This window comes from Crocuta crocuta, unplaced genomic scaffold (genome assembly GCF_008692635.1).
Source record: "Crocuta crocuta isolate KB4526 unplaced genomic scaffold, BGI_CrCroc_1.0 scaffold176, whole genome shotgun sequence".
Lineage (NCBI taxonomy): Eukaryota > Metazoa > Chordata > Mammalia > Carnivora > Hyaenidae > Crocuta > Crocuta crocuta.
The window spans coordinates 5,995,950-6,009,154 of record NW_027531905.1 but is presented as its reverse complement, the minus strand read 5'-3'; the positions used below and the strand labels follow the sequence as shown (position 1 = coordinate 6,009,154).

General features: G+C 37.1%; 1 protein-coding gene across 3 annotated transcripts in view; it reads right to left on the bottom strand.

The window, feature by feature from the left end:
* Positions 1-13,205, bottom strand: part of ITPR2 (inositol 1,4,5-trisphosphate receptor type 2) — a 490,032-nt gene that overhangs the window by 114,961 nt on the left and 361,866 nt on the right. For all 3 annotated transcript variants that reach the window (XM_077774582.1, XM_077774583.1, XM_077774584.1), the window contains exon 46: positions 740-847. In XM_077774582.1, coding sequence (XP_077630708.1) covers positions 740-847 — 108 coding nt within the window. The remainder of the gene's footprint in view (positions 1-739; positions 848-13,205) is intronic.

Genomic DNA, 13,205 nt, shown 5'->3' with positions numbered 1-13,205 from the left:
CATGCATTCTGCTGAAAACTAAAAAAATACCTGCCAAAGTGAATAAATGTATGAATGTAATTTACGAGTGACAAGCATCAACTGCTCTGCTCACTTCTGCCTGATTAGCTCTGCCAACTAGTGTCAAAATGATACCATAGCTAGTAAATGACAGCCAGATGGGTCTCACAACACATAATGATAAGTCCGTGTTGACCTCCACCTTCTGAACTGCCATTAACTATTAAATAATGCTTCATTTAGGGGGTGGGACATCAATTGCTGCGTACTGAAAATGGAAACTGCTATAAATCATTCCAACTTTATGCTATTGATATGAACACTTTATAGTGCCTTCCATACTTCTGAACACCATCTCACCCAGATATTTAATTAGCCTTTTAGAGTTTTTACAGAGTGTGCTTTTCTTGAATGATACTTCTATTATAATATCTTTTCATGAAAACACCACTGCTCTGCAATGATTGCTTCTATGACCAAAACAAAACAAAAATGACATTAATTACAAAAGACCATTTACATATAGTTCTGCCCCAAAACTAAAGACCACTGTGAAAGATATGCACCTTGATTTCTTATAGATGACTCCCCCCATCTTAACTTTTGATATATACTTTTCCAGTCTGTATTTTTCAATTCTGCCTCATTGTTCTAGGAAACAATTATGAAAATGGTCTGAAATAGAAAGTGAACATATATTTTCACAGTTGATCCCTTTCAAGAAATAATTGATGGTTACCTCGATCTGTGCAGTGTGGTTGGCATAATATTTTAAGGCTTCATCCCCGTCATCTGGATCTGATCCTGGTTTGAGCATCTGCTGTAAGAGTTTGTTGTGACGGGCCAACTAGAGGGAAGAGAAAGGAAAAGAATTTAGGTCTCTTGTTCTACCTTTCCTGGGATTAAACTTTGAAATAACTTTGTCCACTTGTACACACAGCTTCACAGTTCTGGGCTTAATGGTGATTAATTACACTTCAGGAAGGCATGTCCATTTGAAAGGAATAAATAATGAAACTATGAGGATCAGCTGTTATTACCATATCAGTTGTACATTTTTTTACTTGGCAATGCAGATTTTCTTCGCATGAGAAGACCGTGTCTCACCCAGAGTAGGTAGGTGTTCACTTAATATCTGTTGATTAAATTATATCTTAGATAAATGTGTAATTGTACCAGGAAGAAGAAACACCTACAGAGATATGTAACTGATACTCCCTATAATAAATTTAAAATATGTGCATATCTGAAACAACCTGATCAGCAGTGTGGTACTTCAGTACAGATATAAATGGTAGCTTCTATATACATGAATAAATAGGTATTTATATTTCAAAGGAATTTCTCTTAGGGAATCTAATCAAAGCTCTACATTAGCAGTTTGTACTAAAGTCCTATGCTTCTGAATATTCTTATGTGAGAATTCGCACTTTTCTCGGTTTTATTAGGAGTGGGGGCATCTAAAGAACAAAAATTTCACCACAAATTATCTTAAATTTCTGTTGATAGAAGTAATCTTTCTCTCCCATTTGAATGTCTATAACATCTGTTACTAGTTCTCTCACTTTGTAGATAACTAATACTTATTGCCTTCACATGTCACTTTTATGCCTGTCTTCAACAATTCCTGAAGCCCTGCAATGTCTTTCACCTTTCAGGTATTCTATTTATGCCTCAAGTTTCCTGAGGGCTTCTAGGAACAAAGAATCTCCATATAATTCTTATTCCCGGCATCATTTCTATCTCTTACCCTGTGCCAGCCACTATCCTAAACACTTAAGTGGATGATCTCATTTGATCCTTCTAGGAAATCCTAAAGTAGGCACTCGCATTATCCCTATTTTACAGATGAGGAAACTGAGGCACAGAACATTTCAGGGGGTTGTCCATGATAATGTAACTAGAAAATGATAGAGCCAGTATTGAACTCAAGCAGTATGGCTCCAGAATCAGTATTCTTAACGTTACAGAGAAATAAATAAGTCATTGTACTATTCTTGAGATGTTAATTCAAATTGTGATTATGAAGAATGGAGATAAATTTTAAACAGTAACCCAGGACCTATAAAACCTAATAAACATTATTCTTGTAAGTGGTAACATGGTAAATTAGATATTCATTCCATTGATGGTGCTCTAGAGCAAATCATTTTCGAAGCTATTATTTTAGACTGGCTTTCAGGCATATTTATAATTCACTCAAGAAAACCATTTACATTTCATTCCTGACTAAATGTGAATTATACAGATTTTTATTACAAACTGTAGTCATGAAATTTGTTGCGACTTATAGGTGCTTCTAAAATTCTAAATATGTTTCAAAGGATACAATTATTATAATCATTTAGGCTCATTAGCATATGTTTTAAGAAGTTTGTGGAAGGTGAAATTGGCATGATTTGTTTACAGTTGGCATCTAGGGCATGAAAGAAAGAGAGGAGTGAGGATAGACTCCAAAAGTATAGTCCTGAGCAACTGAAGGTTAAGAAATGCCATTAACTAAGGAAAAATGCAGAAAGAACATATTTAGGGAGAGAAAATCAAGACTTTGGTTTTGGACTCATGAAACTTTATCTATCATGCAAAAGGAAATGATGAGCAGGCTGTTGGATGGACATGTTTGTTCCAGGAGTTCTAGGCAAGGTTCAGGACTGGAACTATATACTGAGGTGTCATCAGTATATGCCTCATATTTAAAATCATGAGCCCTTGTGTAGCAACATGGATGGACCTTGAGGGTGTTATGCTGAGCGAAATAAGTCAGGCAGAGAAGGACAAATATCATATGTTTGCACGTATAGGAGGATTACGAGGAACTTAACTGAGGAACAAGGGGGAGAAGAAGGGGGGAAATGGTGGCGGAAAGGGAGAGAGGCAAACCATGAGAGACTCTTGAATGCTGACAAAAACTGAGGACTGATGGATGTGGGGGGGAGGGGGGATGGGCATGGAGGAGGACACTTGTGGGGATGAGCACTGGGTGTTATGTGGAAACTGATTTGACAATAAACTATTTGTAAAAAAATAATAATAATAAAAAAAATAAAATCATGAGCCTTAATGAGATGACCCAAAATGAGCTCAGACAGAGAAAAGAGATCCAAAGAACACCAACAGCAGTTAGGAAGAGGAGTGGAATTAGCAAATCCCTGAGAAATTTGGGCCAGGGAGGTCGGAACAACACCAGTGAAATCAGGGATCCTGGCAGCCAAATGAAGAAAGAACTTCAAGATGGAGGGAGTGATTATTTGTGCCAAAAGCTGAAGACAGTTGAATCGGATGAGGACCAGTTAAAAGTCACTGATAACCTTGACAGCAACAGTTTCAGGGAGTGGTGGACACCAAAGCCTAATGTAGTGAACTGAAGTAAGAATGGGTGGATAAGAAGTATAAACAATGAGTGTAGACAGCTCTTCAAAAGTACCGCTACAAGGGGGAGCCAAGAGATAGGATGGTAGCTAGAAAAATGGATAAGGCAAAAAGGAGGTATTTTTAAAGATGAGAATCATAACATCATGTTCGTTTGATTTTGAGAGAGACGGAATGTTTGCTAAAACAACATCTGGACTAGGTGAGAATGGGACGATATAATATGTAAGTGCAAGGTTTTTGCCTTAGAAACAAATTCAACCATACTGACAGCAGAGCTATGGGCACAGATTCAGGAGGGTGGCAGCTTTGATTATGGGAACACAGAAAAGTTTTGCATTTTTTCCTGGCTACTTTTATTTTCTCAGTGTAGTAGGAAGCTGATAATGAGGATGAGAGAGGAGGTGTTGGAAATTTGAGGAAGATAAGACACGGGACAGTGAGCTAGGGAAAGTGAACATGCTTGGAAAACGTCGTAAGATTGTCAGGAAGCCCTAAGAGCTCCCTTTCTGTTACGATTAAAGTGAGGTCAGTAAGCATGTTGTGTGTTTCTCTCCAGTGAGGTTCAGCTGTCTGGGTCCAGGCATAAGTAGACAGAGTTGTAATAATGGGATTTGTGGTTTTTCAGGACAAGGTCAACAACACACCAAAAGGAGATACATGGAAATTAAGAGTCTACGCAAGGAATTTAAATGGGACCATGGAATCTAAGCTGAATTACGAAGGAAATGAAACCAAGAAGGACAATGAAAAGGTGGTAGGATCCACGAATTGTAGCTTCTAATGTCTTTTAAAAAATGTGTTGCATTTGAAGTGCTAGAAGAAAGTACTAGTTAGGAAAGGCAAGTCAGACTGAGAAACTTGAAGGTGAACTCACTGACAGAGGGCAGGGGGCAGTGACTAGTTATGATCAGGTTTTAGGTGTGTGCATTTGTCTATCATCTGACCTCCACCACCACACTGCTCTGAGCCACCATCTTCCCTCACCTGGAAACGTGCAATAGCCTTTAACGGGTCTCTCCGAGTCACCCTGGGCCCCCAGAGTCTAGCCTTAACACAAGAGCAAGTCATCCTTTTGGTCTAATCATTCCTCTTTGACTCAAAACCCTCCAATGGCTCCATCTCATTTAGAGATAGAGCCAAGTCTTTACCATGGCCAATAAGAACTACAGAGTCTGGCCTTGCTACACACCTTTCTCAATTCCTCTTCTGGCACCCTCCCCACCGTCCAGCCATACTGGGCTCCTGACTGTTCCTTCAACCTGAGAAGCATGTATCCATCTCAAGGGTTTGTAGGTGTTCCCTTTCCCTGGATTTTCTTCCTCTAAACACCTGCATGGTTTGCTTCCTCACCTCCTTCAGGGCTCCTTTCAAATACTGGCTTATCAACAGCTATGCTTTGAATAATCAACTCGTCCACCTCCCCTAATACATCCAACAACATTTCCTCCTTTATTTTTCCCCATTGCATACTACGATCTGACATATCATATTTTATTATCAATCTCTTCATTAACTGTCCCTGCCACAACAGAGTAAGCTTATGTTCTTAGAGAACACAGATTTTCATCCATTTCGTTCACTGTTATATTTCCAAGGCTTAGAACAGTGTCTGACACACAGTACTCAATACATATTTGTTTAATAAATTAGGCATAAATATCAGAAATCTTAAATCATAAACAAGGATAGCTTTCCAATGTGAAACATCAATTTGAATAATTTCTTATAAATCTATTAAAAACGTTTACATCTTTATAGTTACTTCATAGTGTGAAAATTAATATAATGATTTTAGGAAATCAATAATGCTATTTTATGTGATATAATTAATAGTACAAATCTATACAGATAACTTTCATTGAGTATGTGCTACTTAACAGAAACATAGCAGGACTTCTCTCTTTCCTGCAGTGTTAATGAGGTGATTCTACATTGTCCTGGTTTTTATTTTTTTTTGAAGATAATGGCACTCTCAAAAACACTTTAAAAAATAAGATGTGGAGGCCTCCCTCACATGTTCATTTAAAAAATATTTTTATTCATAATTATATATGTTATCTACACATATCTTGGAAAATTCAAAGTATATAATAAGAAAAAACTAAATAGAAATAACTATACCATTTCCCTGCCTGGATATCTTTCACATTCTTCATAACTAAGAGCCTTTCCGGACTAAGTAGCCTAGTTTGCTCTTCCTTGCTTTGTGTTCAGATGGTGCCCTGTAACATACCTAGATTGCAAAATTCTCATATTGTATTATGTCTCTCCAGTAGGCTATGACAGTTTCAAGGAAAAGGATTTGTCTTAACCTCTACATTCTCAGAGTCAAAAACAGAATGTGATACACCAAAGAGACACAATAGATATTTGCTAAAGAAACAAGTTAGTGAAAGACATTCATTATGTATTTATGGGCAAAAACTCTTAAACCTCAATGAATTATCTCTCTGTTTCCTCCTTGATAAATAGCAAAGGCCAAAGAAATACAGTTTGACATAAGATGGTGGTAGAAGTCCCAGGTAGAATTTCCTAGAAATAAAACATTTTAATACTCTTTTCTTATTTCATAGTTAATTCATGTACTTATATTCCTTCTGCTACACTGCAAGCTATTTGGAGAAGAAGGAACTGAGTACTCAATAAATGTGGGATTGAACCCTGTGAAGCAAGGATAGTATCCCTATTATATAAATAAAATACAAAAGTAGACTATCTCAATAATTCTAAAACATGTGCTTTCAATATAGAACTCTCTGGTCCAAGTTTACAGTTTACTAGAAGCACAGTATAAATTCTCAGAGACCAGATAACATATGACCAACAATTTTAAGAGTTAGTTCCCTATATATGCAATCCTGTTAAAAATATTATCTAGAGGGGCGCCTGGGTGGCTTAGTCGGTTAAGCGTCCGACTTTCGCTTGGGTCATGATCTCGCGGTTCGTGGGTTCGAGCCCCGCGTCGGGCTCTGTGCTGACTGCCAGCTCAGAGCCTGGAGCCTGTTTCAGTCTGTGACTCCCTCTCTCTCTGACCCTCCCCTGCTCACGCTGTCTCTCTCCCTCTCTCTCTTAGAAATAAATAAAACATTTAAAAAAAAAACATTATCTAGAATGGCCATGCTGCCAATCAAAAAGACAGTTTTTTTCTTGTGATGGGCTCTTCACTTTAGCCAATTTTCTCTACCATTACCTGGCATATACCTTTTCTATGACACAAATAAAGAAAAACAATCCCTGAATCCAAAGAAGCAATAGTACCATTTTATATCATGTGCTTTGGAAACCAAATGTGGAAAAAAACAAAAAACAAAACAAAAAAAACCTTGATAAGTCTAGACAAGTACAGCACTTCTGTGGAGATCCATCATAATGAGAAGTCTAATTTAAATCTTAATTAACAACTTGAAAAGAATTAATGAAGACATACAAGGATAGTCATCTTATGATATCCAACTTTGGTTCACAGAGACCCTCTCACAACAGTACTTGAAATTAGGTGATGTCACTGCACAACATGGTCTGGAAAACCAACCATCCATCAGTGTTTCTATTAATGAGAATCTGAACTTGGGCATCATCACTGAATACTAAAAAGGAATAATGTTATAGTTAGAAAATCTCTGAGACCTAGAAATATAATCCACAACAGTCTTTATTAGGTGAAACTGTAGCAATTGTTTTATACATGGCATGGACTTGATGCCTACATTGGCCACACCTGCTTGGTAAATGGTGATGAAAGAATTTTACCAATAAAAAACCCTTATTAGCTCATTATAGCTTGTTAGCTATAAACAGAAAAACTAGACTGAGATAATTTATCCCTTTCATAATATTAAAGTTTCAAAAAATGCAATGTAATACATGAGCAGATACAGACACATTTATTAGTGAGAAAGAAGTCAAAGCATTGGTGGATGGTTAGCCTTATAAAAGAATAAAGACATAAGCCCCACAGGGAAAGAGTCCCTTGAATGCATGGGGATTCTTTCATTATACGTTGGGGAACAAAAAGTAAAATCATGCACTTCATTACTAATCATGACTTATTTCCAACTTAAATACATAACAACTTTAAACGGAAATAAAAATTTGTACATATGCATAAAATATATACACACTCATGAGTACAAACCATACACACACACATATAATCTACAGCTGAGTCTTTAAGTAACACTGTGCAGCTTCTTAAATCTAAGCTTAGGGAATAAAGATGACAGATTAAGGCTTTTCATTTTTAGCAGCATCCCTTATTAAACCATTTACAGTTATCTTCTTATCATTAGGATTCTGATTCATTTCAGTTTGGGTCCAAAGAAGGATGGCATAAAAAAAAAAATCAAGCAACTGCAGCTTGAATGATAGTCAATAATAATTATTCTTTGGCACTTCTCATGTGTGATTTTTTTCATGTGAGTTCCACTTGTATTAATTGGTGAAACTGACAGAGCAACTGCCTTTCCAAAGATCACAAGGTGAGCTGGAGCCTGAAGTCAGAATAATTGGCTTGTACGTTTATGTTAATAATTGTACAATGCTTTTATAGCAAACACTCTTCCTTGCAGAAGAAGAAAGAAATCATCAGAAGAGGATATAAACTAAAGTTTTTACCTTTTCTAACATGCTTAAAATACACAAACCTATTTTCAAAACATCGATTTTCCTCTGATTTGGTGTTTCTGTTATGTGCAAAGCAAAAAAACTACTGTGGGATTGTAGAGATAAGTAAGACTTATTCTTTCTTTAAGCAATCTACTTTCTAGTTGGAGGAATGAAAAACAATTCTAGAAATGTAATTAATATGAGGGAAAATATGGGCAGGAATGTAAGAGACCACATTTGGTTGGTAGCACTGGGAGAAGAAGCATATAAAAAATGCATCTGATAAAGGTTTTAAAGAATGGGTAAAATGTCCACAGGTAGGAAGCGGGAGGTGAGGATGTCATGAGGAAGCCCTTCTTAGGGGACAGGGGGACCGGCGTGAAGAAAGTCACAGAAGATGGGTAGAGACAGACAGGTCTAGAATCTGCAATCATACTAAATGGCCATGTAGGAGTTTGAACAGAGAATACTATTGAAGGTTGAATTGTGTCCACCAAAAAGATAGATTCAAGTCCTAACCCCTAATATCTGTGAATGTGATCTTACTTGAATATAGGGTCTTTGCAGATGCATTTAGTGAAGATGACGTCATACTGGATGAAGGATGCAAAGACTAGTGTCCTTATAAGAAGAGGGAAATTTAGGGGCGCCTGGGTGGCTTAGTCGGTTAAGCGTCCGACTTTCACTTAGGTCATGATCTTGCGGTTCGTGGGTCCGAGCCCCGCGTCGGGCTCTGTGCTGACTGCCAGCTCAGAGCCTGGAGCCTATTTCGGAGTCTGTGACTCCCTCTCTCTCTGACCCTCCTCTGCTCACGCTGTCTCTCTCTCTCCTAGAAATAAATAAAAATATTAAAAAAAAAAAAAAGAAGAAGAGGGAAATTTGGACAGAGTCACAGACACACAGGAGAATGCCATGTAATAACAGGAGAGACAGGACTGATAGGCCAAACAGCACCAAGGGCTGCTGGCTACCAGCAGAAGTGAAGAAGGGGCTGGTAAGGACCCTACTTTAGAGCCTTCAGGGGGAGCATGGCTCTGTCAGCACCTTCACTTAGGATTTGCAGCCCCCAGAACTGGAAGCGAATAAACATCTGCTGTTTTAGACAATCAGAATTGTGGTAATTTGGCACAGCAGCCACAGGATGCTGTATGAGTCTGTTTGGGTTGCTGAGATCTTTTTACTCATTCTTTTCCACTTCTATTAGAAGAAGAATTGGGGGATAGAGAGAAACCATTTGGGAATAGTGCCAACTGTCCAGAGCTGCTCTCAGTACTACAAAATCCCTTATAAAGAAAACAGCCCAAAGAAGAAATAACTGTCCCTCTAGAACATTGATACCAGAGTTATGATTGTACTCGGAGTAGGGTCAAACTCATGTTAAGAAGAAAAGCTTTCCCAAATGAGACTGAACTGTGTGGTCTCAGCAATAAAATATTCACTGTGGTAGGGGTATTTGCACTTAGACACTTTGCAAGCATATAAACTTCTGGCATTTCTGGTAGAGAGGATCATATCCTCTCTACTTCAATCAGTAGAATCTAGGCTGCAGGAAACCCTCAGGGATTTCCAAATTAAATGAGGTTAAATAGTGAAAGATGCAGAAATGGTGGCATTTCCAGAAGAGGCTGAGAACATTAGAGAGTTAGGGGTGAGGGGTAAAATACGGGGAGGAGAAGTGGATGGGTATTACAGATAATGGGTTTGATATTATGTATACAATATCTATAAAGTATTATAGATAAGGCTTTGGGAAGCAGAGGAAAGTACTGATTCTCCACCAAAGAGTGTAATGAAATGGATTAGCCGGAAAATATCAGTCCTTCTTAAAGTCAACGTTAGTTCTTTTCTCCTTCCCAGACTTGCTTGTTCCCTAGGGGTTGTCCATAATGTCCTGCAGAATTTGGATTTTAACTAGAATGGAAGGAGAAAAACATAATGTTTATTTTTCTGGACCTCCAAAAGAATCCAAAGAGAACACCTCAGGGGTGTCTGGGTGGCTCAGTCAGTTAAGCATCCAACTATTGATTTCAGCTCAGGTCAAGATCTTATAGTTTGTGAGATGGAGCCCTGCTTCGGGCTCTCTGCTGACAGCCTGGAGCCTGCCTGGGATTCTCTCTCTCTCTCTCTCTCTCTCTCTCTCTCCCCTTCCCCTGCTCTTGCACACACACATTCTCTCTCTCTCTCTCAAAATAAATAAATAAACTTTAAAAAAGCCAAAAAACCAAAGAGAAAGCCTCAAAGAAAGCATGGCCACGAGGAAAGCATTAGCAATGGACAGGAAAGAAAACAGAGGGGCAGTCATTCTGAGAAATATGAATCAGTAAGCCTGGGGAAGAGACACAAAACCCTGAGCACCTGAGAGGCAGTTGTGGGGGACGGGTGGACCACCAGACCAAAGACCTCAGACCCAAAGGAAAGCACGAGATCCCAGGACTGTTTCCTCATCCCTGCCACATACCACAACCATAGGGAAGTAAGGAACCAGTCCCTTCCCTCTTCCCACAGGACTGAAGAAGCCTAGAATGCCAACATTACTCTACACTTTATCAAAGGAGTTGATAAAGGAGCATCTTTATAAGAGGGGTTTAAAAACTATATAGGTTTTATTCATCCAATATCTAAAATAAATTCTTATGGTTCTTAGAAAGCAGTTTATTATTTCCATTGTGGCCAAACCAAGACAAAGATGTACAAAATGAAAAGAAGTTCACCAAAACCAACAACCAACTAAACAAACAAACAAACAAAAACCAAACAAAACCAAAACAAAACCCCTCAATCTTCAGATGGTCTGGGCTCCTATTCATTAGGGTCTGTCTAACATCACAGTAAAATAAAAAAAAGACCTTTCATTATTATAATGAAGATATGTTTGGTATGCTCAACCTTCAAAGCAGGGCAAAGTAGGAACGAAGAAACATAAGTGGCCTGCAAGAAAAAAATGCATTTTTAAATGATTTAAGGTAGTGAGTTATATTTGCACTACGGTTTTGACATAAAGCATTCTTAGCATTGTGATGAAGAATCTAGCTTTCCTTGTGACTGCTAAAATTCATCCTAAGGGAATGGTTCTCCAAGTTTGGGTCCTGAGCCAGCTGCCTCAGCATCTCCTAGGAACTCCTCACAAATGCAAATTCCTAGGCTCTGCCTCAGGGCCCCTTAGAATCGGAATTGCTGTGGGTGGAGCCTGGCAACCACCTTAGCAAGTCCTGCAGGGTATTTCAATCCTGTCAACATTTAAGAACCACCGTCCTCACAGATAGGAAATTTTACCACCAGGGCCAATTCTGGACAGGAATCCACTTTCCTTTTAAATCTAAAACTAAAGAAGCAACAGTTTTTTTAAAGGAGTATTTTTCCTTCCCTACAAGACCCTATAAGAAAAATGTAAACATTATTAGATATTCTTAATAACAGTAAATATTTTCCTGAACATTTTTTTCAGTTGTAACTGAGATCAGACATATAAAAAGTATTCCATTTAGTTTTTAAAAACTGGCCATCTATCTACTATATGATTTCACTCCTATGTAGAATTTAAGAAACAAAACAGATGAACAGAAGGAAATGAAAGAAAAAAAGAAAAAGGGAGGCAAACCATGAACACTAAGGATAGAGAATAAACTGAGGGTTGATGGAGGGGTTGCAGGTAAGGCATGGGCTAAGTGGCTGATGGGCATTAAAGAGGACCCTTGGGCTGAGCACGGGGTTATATATAAGTGATGAATTGCTAACTTCTACTCCTGAAACCAATACTATATGTTAACTAACTGGAATTTAAATAAAAACTTGAAAGAAAAATAAACTATGAGTAAGTAAGTAAATAAATATTGGCCATTTATCACTCATAGCTTTAATTTCTAAGCTCATTTTACACTTTTAAAAATATTTCTGTGCTAAAACCCCATTTGAGTAAAAATATTAGCTTATAAGGAGGTTTATATAATAGATATCAAAATATATAGTCTAGTTTATAAAATTAGTTTATATACTTATTTTCATGAAAAGAGTAGATGAACAAAATTATCTTCTAAAACAAACTTTTTCCCTACAATTATTTAAGTCAAATTTATTCTTGAGTGTGATTTTGTTCAACTAGAATAGGTCATACTTTCTTTTACTTCAGGACTTCAAAAGCTATATGTATTAGGATTTTATAAAAAAAAATTTATCATTTTAAGAAAAAATACCTGTCATTTTATATTTTTCAGGCAAAATTTAATGAAGTATCATGCTTAATTGCTTCTGATATCACGGTAAGAAAATACATCAATATTTTCTGAATGACTAAAACTACATGAAAAAAACTACATGAAAATAGTAGGTCATTTTATTTGAAATCAGTATTTCAGAAAAATATCTACATTAATCATTGTTGTAGTGTCCTATTCAAAATGGATAAAATATTTCAAGGTGAGAAGCCAAAAAGGAATCTGATTTTACATGTTTCATGTGATTATCCAAAACACAAATAAACATTAATAAAAAAAAGAAAGTAGCAACTAATCTCTAGGAAACCCCCAAATGATGTACACTTGGATTTTTTGCTTTTGTTCTATAGAACTGATGAAAGACAGACACTCATTCAGACTCTATTTCTTTCTGATGTTCATAAAGATAAGTTTTTGAAATTTCTGGGTCTCAATATTCCTATACAGGAAGTAATGCATTTCTTCAGATCCAGAGATGAGAGAATATTACTACTTGAGTAGCTCTATCAAGCACTTACAAATAAGTGTGTTGGATATTTCCCATCCATGTTCCCTCCCTAATGATTTTTCAAATGTGATCTGCTGGTAATACCAGCAGAACACAAGGATACTTCTCCGTGACAATTCAGATAATGATATGTGAGTGTGAAATACTGTTTATTTGATTTTAGTGTGTCTCCCTCACCTAAACTATAAGTTTCAGAGGACAGGAATTTTGTTTTGTTCACTGTTGTATCCCATGCCTCCAGAGTAGTGTCCGGAACCAAATGGGTCCTTAATAAATATTTATTGAATAGATGGATGGCATGGAATGTTTCTGTATGACCAATTTTTAATGGTATATGTTTCTAGTTTTCCAGAGGAGATTGATTTTTAGGAAATGTTGAATTACAATTTGTAAATGTGAAAGATGTTTTAGTTCTTATTTATGGAATAAAGTGATTAGTCATTTGCTTACAACATAAAGAAAATAAGAATTATACTGTCCCTTACCTCTTCAGAAGCATTCTAATTTTT